This window comes from Lipomyces doorenjongii (assembly GCF_038497915.1).
Source record: "Lipomyces doorenjongii strain NRRL Y-27504 unplaced genomic scaffold V1508scaffold_2, whole genome shotgun sequence".
Lineage (NCBI taxonomy): Eukaryota > Fungi > Ascomycota > Lipomycetes > Lipomycetales > Lipomycetaceae > Lipomyces > Lipomyces doorenjongii.
Window position 1 is genome coordinate 345,237 of NW_027118069.1, and position 14,580 is coordinate 359,816.

General features: G+C 47.0%; 6 protein-coding genes across 6 annotated transcripts; 3 read left to right on the forward strand and 3 right to left on the reverse strand.

The window, feature by feature from the left end:
• Positions 1-1,684: 1,684 nt before the first annotated feature.
• Positions 1,685-3,862, forward strand: V1508DRAFT_408719 (uncharacterized protein). The gene has a single exon (XM_066939051.1). It carries the CDS (start codon positions 1,815-1,817, stop codon positions 3,759-3,761), a length of 1,947 nt encoding a protein of 648 aa, XP_066798807.1. The 5' UTR covers positions 1,685-1,814; the 3' UTR covers positions 3,762-3,862.
• On the reverse strand, positions 3,778-4,918 carry V1508DRAFT_408722 (Longin-like domain-containing protein). The gene is made up of 5 exons (XM_066939052.1): positions 4,777-4,918; positions 4,340-4,714; positions 4,206-4,283; positions 4,051-4,150; positions 3,778-3,992 (listed from the first exon to the last, which is right to left on the reverse strand). The coding sequence occupies exons 2-5, from the start codon at positions 4,681-4,683 to the stop codon at positions 3,930-3,932; spliced, it is 585 nt and encodes a 194-aa protein (XP_066798808.1). The 5' UTR covers positions 4,684-4,714; positions 4,777-4,918; the 3' UTR covers positions 3,778-3,929.
• Positions 4,919-5,656: 738 nt separating this feature from the next.
• Positions 5,657-6,981, forward strand: V1508DRAFT_100854 (uncharacterized protein). Its single transcript, XM_066935823.1, has 2 exons — position 5,657; positions 5,743-6,981. Exon 2 carries the CDS (start codon positions 5,923-5,925, stop codon positions 6,652-6,654), a length of 732 nt encoding a protein of 243 aa, XP_066798809.1. The 5' UTR covers position 5,657; positions 5,743-5,922; the 3' UTR covers positions 6,655-6,981.
• Positions 6,982-7,519: 538 nt separating this feature from the next.
• On the reverse strand, positions 7,520-8,564 carry V1508DRAFT_347503 (methylenetetrahydrofolate reductase; the record flags this gene model as incomplete). Its single annotated transcript, XM_066936692.1, has 3 exons — positions 7,520-8,122; positions 8,185-8,397; positions 8,478-8,564. The coding sequence occupies 3 exons, from the start codon at positions 8,562-8,564 to the stop codon at positions 7,520-7,522; spliced, it is 903 nt and encodes a 300-aa protein (XP_066798810.1).
• Positions 8,565-9,237: 673 nt separating this feature from the next.
• V1508DRAFT_436639 (uncharacterized protein) lies at positions 9,238-12,131 on the forward strand. The gene is made up of 2 exons (XM_066942117.1): positions 9,238-9,759; positions 9,814-12,131. Exons 1-2 carry the CDS (start codon positions 9,414-9,416, stop codon positions 11,970-11,972), a joined length of 2,505 nt encoding a protein of 834 aa, XP_066798811.1. The 5' UTR covers positions 9,238-9,413; the 3' UTR covers positions 11,973-12,131.
• V1508DRAFT_363750 (uncharacterized protein) lies at positions 12,007-13,540 on the reverse strand. The gene is made up of 2 exons (XM_066937281.1): positions 12,820-13,540; positions 12,007-12,747 (listed from the first exon to the last, which is right to left on the reverse strand). The coding sequence occupies exons 1-2, from the start codon at positions 13,469-13,471 to the stop codon at positions 12,128-12,130; spliced, it is 1,272 nt and encodes a 423-aa protein (XP_066798812.1). The 5' UTR covers positions 13,472-13,540; the 3' UTR covers positions 12,007-12,127.
• Between the last annotated feature and the right edge of the window lie 1,040 nt (positions 13,541-14,580).

Below are 14,580 nucleotides of genomic sequence, written 5' to 3' on the forward strand. Positions count from 1 at the left end.
TCTTGCGCATGACTTTTGAATTAGAAGAGCCAACTATTTTCGATGACAGCGTTGCTTGCACAAGACTCTGATCAAAATAACTCGCAGATTACTTCTACAAGCACTAAAAGATACTAAAAGTACGTGGCTTCTGGGAGTTCTTGCACCGTCTACTTAAAGTTTCCTGTTTTCTGTCGTCTAAGCCACGGCGATCGTGAGATCGTAATTTTTCTCGAAGGATCGGGAAGTGTGGTTCTTGTCTATCTCCGCGGGAAAGATAAACTGTGTGTGATTGTTGCCCCCAGAATATCCAACTCGAGCCGCTGTCGATGCAATCGTTTACTGGACGGTTTTGTTTCATATATCTCTGGTAATTCAATTTATGCATTTTAAATACCCCGAATTGGCTGCTTCGCCGGGCCGCTTGTTCGCGCCGTCGACAGTTGACAGTTGACAGGTGACAAATTGACTTGCATGTGTGCGTGCGTATTTGGGCTATTTGGGCACGTCAGACTCGAGACCGTTCAGCCGTGGCTATTGCGAATGATATGACGTGAATATTATTGGACTAGGACCACCTTAGATGTCCGCACCAATTGCCTGGTGCATCACTATAGCATGATATATCCACAAGGAGTATATACTGTTCTCTGACAAAATGGATAACAAGCCCAAGCATTCAATATCACACGAGCAGCTTTTATGGACGATGAGGGTATTTATTCATGGAGACACCAGGCCGCGTAAAATGTGGCGTCAATCCGTAAGTTAGTGCAATCGGCTATCCTCAATGTTGTACATCATATTAGGGGTGTACACGAATGACGAATATATTCGCATTCGTACGAATATTTGAATGTCTCATGTTTACGAATGCGAATGCGAATAAAAAACATTATTCGCAATAGTCGCACGTATAAAATATAGTAATTTAAGAATTGATTCAAAACTTCCTCGTTGCCATATATCCCTCATCAAATCAAGCTTCGCACATATAAAATATAATAATGTAAGCAATACATTAAAGAACTTCCTCGTTGTCGTACATATCCCTTAATAAAACAAGCTTCCCCATGGTGTCCGGACTTAGGGAGTGTCTGCGTAGGCCCAGCAAATCCCTTCGGCTGTTGAACAGCCCCTCAACTGCAACTTCTGACGAACGAATGGCTAGATAGTCTCTAGCCGCGGCTGCCATCCGCGGGAATTCGATTGGTGCACCTTCCACCAGTCGAACAGCCAGTTTTTGTCAGTAGTCACTGACTCATTTACCACCACGGCCGCGCTGTTAAAGATATCCGACAAGTTTCCGGTGTGCGGTTGCACCTTTTGCAACACCCGCGCTTCAATACTGCGGCCAACCACGGCCGGTTCTCCAGAAGTAGACAGATTTATAGCTTGGTTCGAAGATTAAAGTAAAATACAGGTTTGATAAAGAGAAACTGGGTAAGGGTCTTCAAGGGTTAGGGGCAGAAACCCAGCGAATATACGAATATATTTCGCATTCGCATTCGCAGCCGACGTTTTATTCGCTGCGAATAAAAGTTTATGCTGCGAATTGCGAATGCGAATGCGAATGCGAATAGAAATACTTGTGTTCGTGTGCAGCCCTACATCATATCAGAATGCCAAACAATCCTCGTGCCGTAATTAATTATCTCCTTAAGTTCATGTGTGCCAGACTTACATCTTTGCGCAACTAACCCAAACCTATCACTCTGCAAACTTTAAATTGACTGCAAAGCAACTTCTTGACGTTGTCTTGCTAAACCATCACCAGCTGCTCAAAAAAACACAATATCCAGCGGCTTTCCGTTGTTTTAGGCTAACAAATTACGATGGCATCTGCGAAACCTATTTCAGCGCCGGGCAATCCAGCGAAATATTTTTACACTCCGTCGACGAAGCTGACCCCGACGACTCGCGCGGACATTTCGAGCGCCTTGCTTGATTTACTCGCTCGATTAGACGTCCACAGAGAGCCATCTACTCCCGCTGCCGAGGTCTCCGAGCCGAGCGGCGAAGTTGACAATGCTGATATCCGAGCCGACGGCAAGAAGAAGAACAATCCGCCGTCCGAGATCTCAAACAAAGCCAAAAAGCAGCAAATTCGCAAGGACAAGAAGCAGCAACAACTCCAAACCCAGCATCAACGGCAAGAGCACCAGCAACAGTCGCTTGTCTCCTCCGATCCAGCCATGTTTGCTAAACCTGCGCCACGCACACAATTCTGGTTCGAGAAGTATCTGTGGTTCGTGTCAAGTGACGGGTACCTCGTGCTCAGCGGGCGCTATTCGCAGCAGTCGGCCCTGCTGCTCACGCGCCATCTGTCCGAGCACGATGTGGTTGTTTCGGCGCAGTCGTCGTCATCGAGCTTAGTTGTGGTTAAGAATCATTTGAAAGTAGCCGTAGTCCCGCCCAGCACGCTGTCCCAGGCCGCCACGCTCGCCCTCTCGACGTCGGTGGCATGGGATAACAACGCATTAGTGGAGGCGTGGTGGTGTCGCGCCAGCGCAGTTGCCGTCGATACGAATGTCGAGGAGGCATTGACGGGAGCAAGTGGGGATGCTGCGGATTTGGACTTTAGGTTCGAGGTTACGGTCAATGGCAAGATGAAGATACCGATCGGAGCGCCGAATTTGGCGATGGGATTCGGCATTCTCTTCTTGGTCGACGAGGAGAGTGCTGGAAGGCGTCGACGACTACGCGTGGTGGATGAAAGTGCTGTTGCTTCCTACAAAACCGCCGAAACAGGGGAGGACATGGAAGACAGAGGTCCGGATCAAAATGAACCAGTGGCAAATGATGCATTGGACGACGAGGCAGACGACGAGATAGACGACGAGGAGGAACCTAACATTCTTCCAGAGTCAAGTGACTTCGATGCGTCTGACAATTCGGATCAGGAATCAGCATCGGGAGAGAGCGATGAGAACAGTACACCGTCAATGGTGTCTTCGATCTTGTCCACCCCACGCTCGGGATCACCAGCACCATCTTCTCTCCCACGCGGCAAGCGATCCAAGCTCAAGAAGATATCCACAAAGTACGCAGACCAGGACGACGAAGACAGAGCTCTTCGCATGAAAATATTAGGATCAACGAAGTCTGAACAGCGACAATTACTCGAACAAGGCCGTCTTGCTCGTCGTGCTGCACGTGAGCAGGAAATTCTGGACCAGAAGCGCAAGGAGGAAGAAGCTGCTTTGCAGAACCGTGTACGCAGAAAGGAGGCCACTGAAACCCAGCGAGTACCCGTGCGCGCAGATGTATTGCTAGCCAATGATGCGGAGGAAATAGCAGAGATTGTGCCGTATGATCGGCTCGTCGCTCGACCATCTCGTGAGGACAATCTTCTCGCGGCGGTACCGATTTGTGCGCCATGGCCGGCTTTGCACAAGGTTAAATATAAAGTCAAACTACTTCCTGGTGTCGGCAAGCGTGGAAAGACGCTTAAGAAATGCCAGCAGTATTTCGTAGGCGGCATGAACTCGTTGGTGGATAAGAATAGTCGAGACGTGGAGCGATGCTGGCCCAAGGAAGTATTTTTGATTGGCGCTTTGGCCGACGCTGAGATCACGCTACCAGTTGGTGTTGCGAAGTTTAGAGCAGCAATTCCAAATGCGACCAGTGGTGGACAGTCCGCAAAGAAGAGTGGTGGAGTTCATGGTGGTGGTGTTGGTGGTGCTAGTGCCGTCAAGAATGTGAAGACTGCGCAACAACTGCCGACGCAATCGCACGGAAAATCATCAAAGTCGTCCAAGAAAAAATCCGCGACGAAGTAAAATATTGTATATATTGGGCTTACGTAAATCTTTGTATATAATAATTTGAATGTTTGGGTGGACCGCCTGATTGATTATCAGATGTACATTTTTCACATTACACAATATGCCGCACACATATAGATCTAGGAAGACTGGAAACGAACATGAAACAAATGAAACAGTAATCTACAATGCCTGTTTTAGCCTTTCCGCAAGCTTTTCCTTTGCCATCTGGTACGCATTCATGAGCTAGGTGCAATTGTCAGTATGTGCCTTTTCAAGAATTACATTAAGCGCAACTACGTACACCTTGTTCACTCAGGTCGAGGTTCTTCACGCCAGTGTCGTATGCTGGCGGTCGCGATACTCGAGTGGAGATGACAGTCGGGTCCGTCTCCAGGATGATGCTAAACAGACATGCACGTCAGTGACTGTTGTGCTCTGCGAAGGAGTGCAACGTACCCATCGTCGATAGTCTCGTCCACTGCCAATGACACGAGATCGTAGTTGTCAATGATAGTCCGCTTGTCCAGGGAATGTCTTAAGTTCTGTCAGCAACCTCGCAAGACCTAGCTTCAACTCTCACAATTGCATACTTCAGTAGAATCTCCAGCGAGTCCCGTAGAGCTAACACTACCTGATAAAGCATGGTCTCATTCTCATTTAATCCGCCTACGACATAAATAATGACGTCCACAACTTCCTTGTACACAACGACATGGTTGTCAAACAAGATAATGTCTGTACCCTGCTTATGCGTTTTGTCAAACAATCCCTTCTCGAATGCCCGCTGCTCTTTTATTGTCGGGTACTGGCTCGCGTACTGGTTGTTTGGATATGGGTGTGGTGGCTGATAATACTTTGTCAGGATCCGATGTGAATCATTGTCGAGAATCAACACCGCATCGACGGTGAACAGTGTGACATTGGCTTGCGACATTACTGTATCTTGTACAAATCCGGATTGGCTCCTGCACAATGAATTATGAGTCGTGGCCATTAAGTTGTTGTGCAACTTCAAATAGTAACCTACCTTAACACGCAACGTATAATTAAAACAATTGGTCAATCTCGCATAAATAAGCTATCTCCAGTTTCCAATGCTCACAGTATACTACAGGCAGGACAAAGCAAGTGTTACGTGACAGCTGAAGACGACGTCCAGTTCAGACAAGTCCTCACTTAACCTCTCACAGACGATTGCTGCGGTCTGACGGCGAGCAACGATAACCCTAATCCTTTGGAAATTCATAGTCTGCGTAGATATGCCGTAACTATGAGCTTGTTGCATAAATCTGCATTTGTGCTGGAGCATACGCAGCATTGAGTAGGAGCGTACAGAACAGCACGCCACCTGAAGAAGAGCCTGCTGCCAGCCACAGGCTGACACCGCACATCACGCGGCGGGGCTTGCGTCACGAGATTGGGAGAAAGGCTTCAGGACAAAGTGGCTGGGTTCATCACGCATGTCACGCGTAGTAACTTGACAGGGTCCATCCAGCCTCCCAACTGCTTTTTATGAGTGGATGCCGGCGATATGGCTGTCTACTGTTCGGGCATATTCTGCGCCCCTTCACAGAGCTTCTTGTGCGGAATTAGGGCCCACCCCAGCCCCCTGGCGCGTATTCAATGCATCCTGATATGTAGGAAGGCAGTTCCAACCAGCCAGTTTCCACGGCGGACACACTACCCGCGTACACGACCAAAAGCCGTACACGGTACGTCTGACTGAGCGTCGCCGATGGAACGTCGCACAGCGAAGGCTGGCATGAAATCAGCTGCATCGTCTACTCTCTCCTTTTTAATCTCCTGTCCTCGCTCGCTCGCCCGCTCGCCCACACATCCGTAATCACACTTTCCACAATTTTTTTTCTCTTTAATCGGCCTATCCTCTATCCAGCGGATCAAGACCCGGTAAGCTATATTTTCGCTTCCTTTCGTCAGTGTAGAGCGCCTCGTGTGGCTTGCGCGCAGAAGTATCGTGCGGCTTACGTTCCAGTCAAATGCTAATATTAGCCGTGTGCAGCACGCCCAAATTCCACACGCTCTTGTCTCTGCGCAGCCAATTTTCGACTTTCCAACTTCCTCCTTACCAGTATCCAACCTGTTTTCAGTTTTCCAATCTTGATCTCCATTAGTGAAGTACGCGATAGGACGGTATTCACGACACCGCGCAGCAATGGTACTTTTAACGCGTCTCGGTATCGCCTTCACAGCCTTGTTTGGCCTGATCCTCATACTGTCCATCGCGCTGGTCGCGCTGCAACGGCGACGACAACGACAACGACATTCACCGTCGCCCTACGCAATCCAGGACACCTACGCATCGAGCCTGAGCGTTAATTCACCTGGCGCGGGAAAAGCGTGGCTACTGCCAATGTCGACGCGGGATGTTATTTGCGTTGAAGACAAGCGCTACGCGTCCAGTAGCAGTATGGCGCTAGAGTCGTGCACGCCTTCTTCAACGCGTTCGACTCTTGTCCTCAGTGACAGTTTTCGGAGTAGTGATATCAGTGAGAAGAGAAGCGCGAGCGAGACATGGAGGATTGTTATGGAGAAAGTGCGAGCTCTATTGAGCGCGAAGCGAGCGAATACGCACCAGGTGCCGGAGATTCGGATTACTTTCCCCGACGAATTGACTCAGGATGACGAGGAGACTCTGTATTATGCTACTATCTCAGAAGCGGACAATGCCTCCAATGAGAGTGACAAACCTCAGCAGAAGGTAATGCAGGGCAGACGGAGACCTCGCATAGTGGTTGTTCAAATGTCGGAGTCTGGCTCCGGTGCCGCGTTTGTGAGAGACGTGGTCGAAGACGAGCAAGCGGAAATCAGCATGTGCGGAAAGACAACCCCACGTCACTTAGAAAATATCGATTTGGACACTGTTGGCGGATTACGCGAAAAGTAGTATTGCCGCCCTCGTGTTTACGAAAGAAAGAAACGAACGAAATATTTGCATTCGGGTAGTCGTCCTGCAATTTTGTGAACGGAATTGGATTACCCAGGGTTTCTATGTATTTTATTATGCATTCTTACTGTGTATTGTTAGTTTTGATTTCGGAGGATGCATGGATAGCGGGTGGGCTTGGTTATTATATGTGAACCGTACTCATTGCAGAAGTTTTCAATATCAGAAAATGATTACGTTTTATTCTCCTTGGTGAGTCCAAGCAAATTCACACGAAGGGTGCAAATGCGCGCATAAACGGAGCAAACTGTACAATCAAACTAATATATATTATTGAGCTAATTAAATCCGGCTTCTCTGTTGAAAGAAGCAAGATGATGGCCGTTCCCTTATCACTCCGTAACTACCCTACCCGATCAAAAAATAAAGACAGAATATAATAGAACACTGAGAAGACCCATATCGCAGACCGTCATACAAGACATTGGTGATACATAATATTAAATGATGTAAGTTGTAAAATAAATGAAGCATCGCACCCTTGTCGAGTTACCAAGACATAACGAAATATTTACACTGAAACGATTCGATGCCCTAAACATGGATGCCAGGTCTCACCTAAGTGAAACTGTGACAGATGAAGAGAAGAAACAATGCAGAGATTAATCCATAAAGTTTCAATAAACCATGGAAATGCTTTTGTTGAAAAAGACATAACTTTTGTGCGCGGTCTATATCGCCTAGAAGAAACAGCCATACCGGAACAAAACGAAGAAATCAATAAAAACACAAAACCCAAATCAATATCACTTTAACCAATTACAATGAAGAATAACGAAGTGGCGCATTCGCTTGGTTCGGATTCTTAGTTTCGAAGAAGACCCAAGCGCTCGAGAATCACTCTGGTGGACTTTTCGAGATTCATGGTGTAAAAGTGCAAGTGAAATATGTGACCCTTCTCAATGATTGCCTTACACATATCTGACACCAATTCTGCGCCAACTTCCCGGACGGCGGCGTCGTCGTCCTTGACTCGTTCAAGCGCCAGCATGAACTCTGGAGGCACGTTTATCTCACACCACTTAGCTCGCCTTACGAAGCTAGCATAATTGGAAATCGGCATGATACCGGGGACGATCGGCGCCGTTATTCCTTTCTCTCTGCACTTGTCCACCCAGTCCAGGAAATGATCGACATCATAGAACATCTGAGTAATGACAAAAGACGCCCCGGCATCCAACTTTTCCTTCAAATGATCTATGAGAACCTCGTGATCGTGCTCCTCAGGGTGGCCCTCAGGGTAGCCCGCAACGCCAACCTCAAAATAGTCGTCATATTGCTCGCGAATATAGGTCACCAAGTCGCGGGCATATAAAAAACCTCCTACAGTAGCTTCCCACTTCTCGTTCTCGAGTGGCGGATCCCCTCGGAGCGCCAAAATGCATCGGCAGCCTCCATTATATGCTTCCTATTATGACATTAGCCTCTTCCAAGTTTTCCCGTAGTTGCTATATTACAACACGGACATACCAGTAAGGCCTGGTCAATTGCCTCGCGCGACATTCCAGTGCAAGTCAAATGCATGCAGGTAGGCAATCCATAAGCCTTGTTCACCTTTGCAACCATCTCCGTGGTGGTCGCCACTCCCTGTCGAGACATACCTCCAGCGTTCCAAGTCACATCTGCAAACAATGGACGGAGATCCTTCATGCGGTCTATTCTATCGCACAAATTCTGAACGCCCTGTACAACATTATACTCATTAGCATCAATTCGTAAGCGCAGAAGCAACCGATTGCGCAGAAGCCGGTAATAGGACGCACCTGTGCGGTCTTAGGGACAAAGTACTCGAATGAGAAACTGGACACCTCATTGCGTAAGTTGTCTTGCAAAACTTCAGATACTCTCATGCTGAATAATCACTGGTAATCGTATTAATTCAGAGCTACTGCAGCCGCCGTTGTCGTATTTATGTCAGTTCGGAGGCAATTTGTGACAGGTGGCAGGAATAAAAGCAAACGCCAATCCCCTCGATTTGACCACACTAAAACCTCTCGAAGTGGGTCTCAACAAAAAATTCCGAAAGAGTGACTAGAAGTAAACCACCCTGCAAGAAGCAAATAAAACTGCCGTTATACGTGTCTTCTCCGAGTGGTGATTGCGACCTGTGACAGCGGAGGTAGGTCAAGAAATAGACAAGTGTGTGTTCAACAAAGCAGCGTGAAAAAAATGCCCGTTGGGCACCTCGACGAGATCCGCATTCACCTTTCAGCTGATTATTTAGTGTCGGACTTCACCTGCGATTGGCAGGCAGGGTTACTATTACCCTACTACATCGACTTGCTAACAAGAAGGCCTAAAGTGCAGGACAATCCCAGGGGTGGGTGGTGCCCGAATAAGCGCTAATACGGTACAAGACAAGTCGCACATGCCTGTTGCTGAACAAAATAAGCACCACATGCCAAACACGAATTTACCGATCGCAGCCCTTATTTGTAGTACACACCCCTCGAATAATTGTAATCCTTCAAGTGTTAATTTCCAAAACTCCCAACTGGGGCACACAAAAATATTTGCCGAACTCCTAAAGTACCGGTAGCAGCACTGATGTCCAGACGAATACATACAGCGACTTACAAACGTATCATCTCAGAGGCACAAAATGCAAGCCTGAAAGGACCTAGAATTACAATCAGTATGCACGGAAAACAGTACGTGAGCACCAAACGTCGCGGATCAGAGTAGGGATTGACGGGAAGATGCGTCCAAGGCATCTGCAACTTGTTAAAAATCTGGGTTCTAGAGCGCAGCTACCAGTACGCGCTGCATGCTGCTTTTATGGCACTGGGTCATTACTGTCACTAGGCTGGCAGAGAAGACCTTATGTCTCTGCGCCACTTCGCATGCCAGCTAATGTTAAATGTGATCCCAAGCCTCCTCAACACCCTGAGTTTTCCATCCCTTCAGATTCGGATCAACTCGACGTGGAGCACTCAGATCTACTCACTAACCCGTTGTTTGCGGATTTGACTCATCTGAAAGAGCAAGAGAATCTGGATGAACTAGTGTATGATACGCAAGATGGGTTGCTTAAGGATCCCTTCGGTATGTGTGAAATTGCATGAACTGAGTGTGGGATACATGCTGATTCGAGATTAGGCTTATATGAATATTTTCAAAGTCAAGCCACCAAAAATGCGGTTGACTCCACTCTGCCGCCGACGAACACTGCGGTAGATCAGCTGCTGGAGACTTTTGAGCCAAGTAGTGTACATCAGTTCATACTTGACTCCATCGAGCAGGCTAAGGAGTCACGCGAACATCAGAGCGATTTATTGACCGTCCTCGAGTATTTGCGAACAAATAATAGCGACGCGGCGAATGTCGTATCAGCTAAATTATCTATGGACGCATTTAAGGACTTGTTTACGATTTCATCGCGGTTGTCCAATGGTAGAGAATTCTCTTGCGCGAGATTGGTTGGAGAAGTCTTCTACATGGCGAACAAGGAGCGCCCTATTTCTGAGCAGCAACTCCCTCCGCAGCTTGACATGCGCTACATTTTAGCTCTCGCGGATGACAATGACGTGAATAATGCACTTCGTCTATGGCATGCTCGAAAGGCAGAACTGTCGGAAGAATATCGATGGTGGGAGCTAGGGGTCGAGCTGTATCTGAAGAGGTCCGACATAGAAGGTGCGCTAGGTGCGGCGCGAGAGTTGATGAATAAATTTGGTCGAATTTCCACGTATGCACGCAGGATTCTCTTTATCAAGTTTTGCCAAATGGGGCAGCTGAAGCTCGCTGAGGGGGTGTATGATGAGATGATTGCTAGATTCATCGAAATGCATAGTACAGTTGAGGAGCGCGAAAAAAAGGACAAGATGAAACAAAATTTCATTGGGACTTTGGTCAAATGTGTTCGCGCTGCGTTGGACACCGGTCACACGAGTCTAGGTTACGCAATTATCAACAAGATTGAGGAATTCGGTGGTAAAACTGATGGAAATATTTCTCTTATGATTATGGATCATCTTACTCGGAATGCGATTAACCAAGTTCTTGAAGATGCGCAGACACACAACCGCAGAGTACGTCCGTCCCCTGAAGCGATTGCATGGCTTGGCAATGTTGTCAAACAATCGCTGGCAGATTTTCCCGAAGCCGAGAGAAGTCAAGAGTTTTATCGTGTCCTGCTTAACCGATTCTGTGAGTTGCGACTGGTCGACGAACTAGTGTTCCTCTTTCGAAGGATGATGGACGTCGGGGTTAGACCTACTACTTTCAATGTCCAGTCACTGCTGCGAGTATTGCTTGAAAAAAATAGGCTTGAAGACGCACGGAAAATATTGAAAGTCATGGAGATCGTTAGGGAGCACGAGTTACAAGGTCTCTCCATTGACAATCTTCCCATTACGCCACCGATTGCGGAACATTATGGGCTATTTCTGCAATACTACGCTAGGCGAAAACAGCCACAAAGGTCGAAGGAAGTGATTGCGCGCATGCAGGAATTGAAAATAAAGCCGTCTACGACCATTTTTAATGCCATAATGGCTGACGCTTTTCACAAATATGATTTTGGCAAAGTGTGGTCTACATTCTTGATGGTCCAGTCGTCAGCATCTGAGGGTGTGCATCCGGATGCGCATACATATCAACTGCTTTGGCGGTCAATGGATCGTTATCTGCGTGTGCGAGCTCGACTATACGCGCGGCATACTGCGCCGAAGCGGCGTGCAGAGCTCAACAAGAAATTGTCAGGTGATTCTGACGGAATTCCACTTGACAACATGCGAGAAGTATTAGTCGGCATGATGAATAACAGCAAGTGGAAACCAAGCTTGGATGTGTATGTGTACGTTATACGCGCGCTATTTTTCTCAGAAGATGTTATGGCTGGGCTTTGCGTGCTAGAAATTTGCTGGCGAGTCCACCAATTCAAACTGTCTGAAGAAATTGCGATGATAGTGATTGACAATCTCTCGGCGATCATGTTGAACCCTCGCTTGGGATTCAACCAAAAAAACATATTTAGTCCAGCTGTTGAAAGAGAAAATTTTGAACAGCCAACAAGTACTTTACACGCATCCGACAAGAAGAGTTTTCTCAAATCGATTATTGTCGGCGACTTGTTACATTTGTGCCTCAATCGCGAGAACTCACACAACGACGTTAATTGGGACGACCTCATCAAGTTAGTGTTTCTTTGGATCAATAAGGGGTCTTTCGAAACCAATATTATCGTATATCAAAACGATCTTTATTGCCTCAGGAAGCTTCTAGGATTAGATGATGGTTCATGGAGCTATGTGTAATACTCTGTACATTCAATTTGTAAATACCTAGACCATCGGAATTTGTTAAAAGTGAAGATATGTTATTTTGAACGATTTGTGTGTACTATAGGGGGCAGGCGTCTTGTATCTTCACATATTTGTATATATTAATGCCAATATCCAGTATATATGTACTATTCATGATCCTCCTCGGTTAATCCAGGACAATTCTGGTCCAGATCTACCGCGTCGTCATATTTACATCCGCACCAAAAACAGTAGTAATACTTTTGTCGCAAGTATTCCAATACTACCTCCAGTTTTTTGGCTGACTCTAGACTGTTGAAGGCCTCTAATTCCTCGTCCATGTAATCCTCAGGGACGAACTCCTCCACTCGTGATTCCAGGTTTTCTGGCTCGTCAGCACCTACTGAACTCGCCCGATCTAGAATTCGACTGCGTAAATGTTTCTCATAGTCAGCATTTTGTCTCTCTACAACAACTTCCCGCCACAAAAAGTTCACGCTGCGAAGTATCGGTACATCCAACTCCTTGTATTCTCTACTATTGGGTCCCCCTCTGACACTGCTATGTGAATACAGAATTGATTCCAGACGTGGATTATTCGAGATGTCAAGCTCCTGACATATATTCTGAGCTTCACGAAGTTGTCCAGAGATTCTCTTGTCAAGCTGTTCTTCGCGTTTTCGGTCGATGAATGACTGTTTCTCTGCTTGCGCGAGCTCTTGCGCTCGCTTGGCTTCGGATTCGATAAGTTCACGGTTTGCTGAAGCCATACCGATACCACCACGATCTAGATTTTCGTTATTATCGATGATTCTCATGGACAGAAATCAAATGACAAAAATAATTCTGAAAATAGTACCGTATTTAAGAACCGGTCGCAGAGGCTCGTGGTGCTCATTGTCGCCCGTTTTTCCAAGGCCATGTCCGGGAACGAACCCCATTTTCTTCATAATTGCTAAAGCAATGCTATCATCACCACTACTTTCTTCCTCGTCTTTAGCTTTTTCGCCAACAACAAACAGTGACATGTCGAGACCGCGTTCCAATTTCTCTCGTTGCACGACCACCGGAGGCCGTGCAATTGATTTCGCTTCTTGCTCCCTAATGGCGCGTTGCCGGCGTTCAGAATATGTTGCGTCAGATGCATGTTTCTGCGGCAAATCCGGAATTATCATTTTCATGTATTCTTCTTCTTCTGACGAATCTTCTTTGTGGCCGTTCGCGCCAGACTCAGGAGACTCAGGCGTCGAATCGTTTTGATCACCTTGGGTCTCATCCAGCTCCTGGCCGGGAAGAAACACGGGCCGATATCGTTCAATACATTGGGTACTCTTCACCTTGTCATCGCGTCCATTCTCATCTATCTCACAGGTAACTTCGCCAACCGGATTCTCGTCCTTGCGATGGCGTTCTTCCCCACATTTCCTACCGTCGCTGTCGTTGTCATCGAAGAGTGATCTCCTTGCAATTAGCTTCTGTCGCTTTTGCGGTCTTGAAAACTGAATCTGCATGTCCTCGACTTTCGTGAATGACTGGTACGGGATATTCCCACAATACTCATAACCAATCGTAAACTGACATAGCAAGCCACTAATAATTTACAATCACTATGACGATTATTTGGGCTTAGGGTTCTGTCAATGCTCGTGCGATGCACGTGACCATCTTGACATGGCCCCGAGGAGTTATATTCCCGCTGAATCCCATGTACGGATATTATTGCACGTTATCTTTTATCCCTTTATGATCTTGCAGTATTTTGATTTCGGCTTTTGATTATGTGGCAAGTATTTGTACCTATCTACTTTATGAGGCTCTTCGCTGCTGGAGTCTGTTGCTATTGGTTTCATTCCCAGTTTCATAATTTCTCTGCGCTTATGAAACATTCAACCATGTGGTTTTGTCACGGGTTTTACTTGGGAGTTCCTCCTATATTAATATCTCTGCATTCAATCGCTTTGTTCGATGTCCTTGAGACCTTGCAGCTGAGCCATATTATATTCATAGAGTTGTGAATTCGCGCGCCTCTTCACTTGCATCATTCACAGCCGTTACTACTGCTAACTGGGGGGTCCGGGACCAGAGAATTTGATATTCGCGGTCCCCTTAAAGCACGGTGTCGAATGTTCATATGTACGAGCCTACGAAACAACGACTACGCTCAGCGCCATCTGGACGACCGTTCCTGCGGTCCAGAATGTGGCTGCAAGGAGTAGGAGTGAGCTACCGTAGTTAGAAGCTGCGGGGATGATGTCGTGACTGCAGTGTGTATTGTACTCGCTAGAGAGTGCCGTAACAATCCATGAAGTGGCTTGCCAAAACAATGGCGAGTTTATCAGAAGCTTTGGTGGCAACTGAACCCTTACTTGATCACGATATCTGGAGTTGATAGTCGCCTAGGCGCATATGGAGATTAAGGACAGCTAATGATAAGCAACGCGTTATCGCCTGTTGAGTGGGCCGTTGGAACATCGGTATATCCGAAGCCAGTCCCGAAGAGGAATAGTCGTGCCGCCGGACAAATTCTATCTTCAACTCGAACCGGCCTTGTTTCGCGTCTCAGGACAAAGTTTGCGCTAACCGGGCCGGGTTAGTGATTTGCCTACACCGCACGCACGCG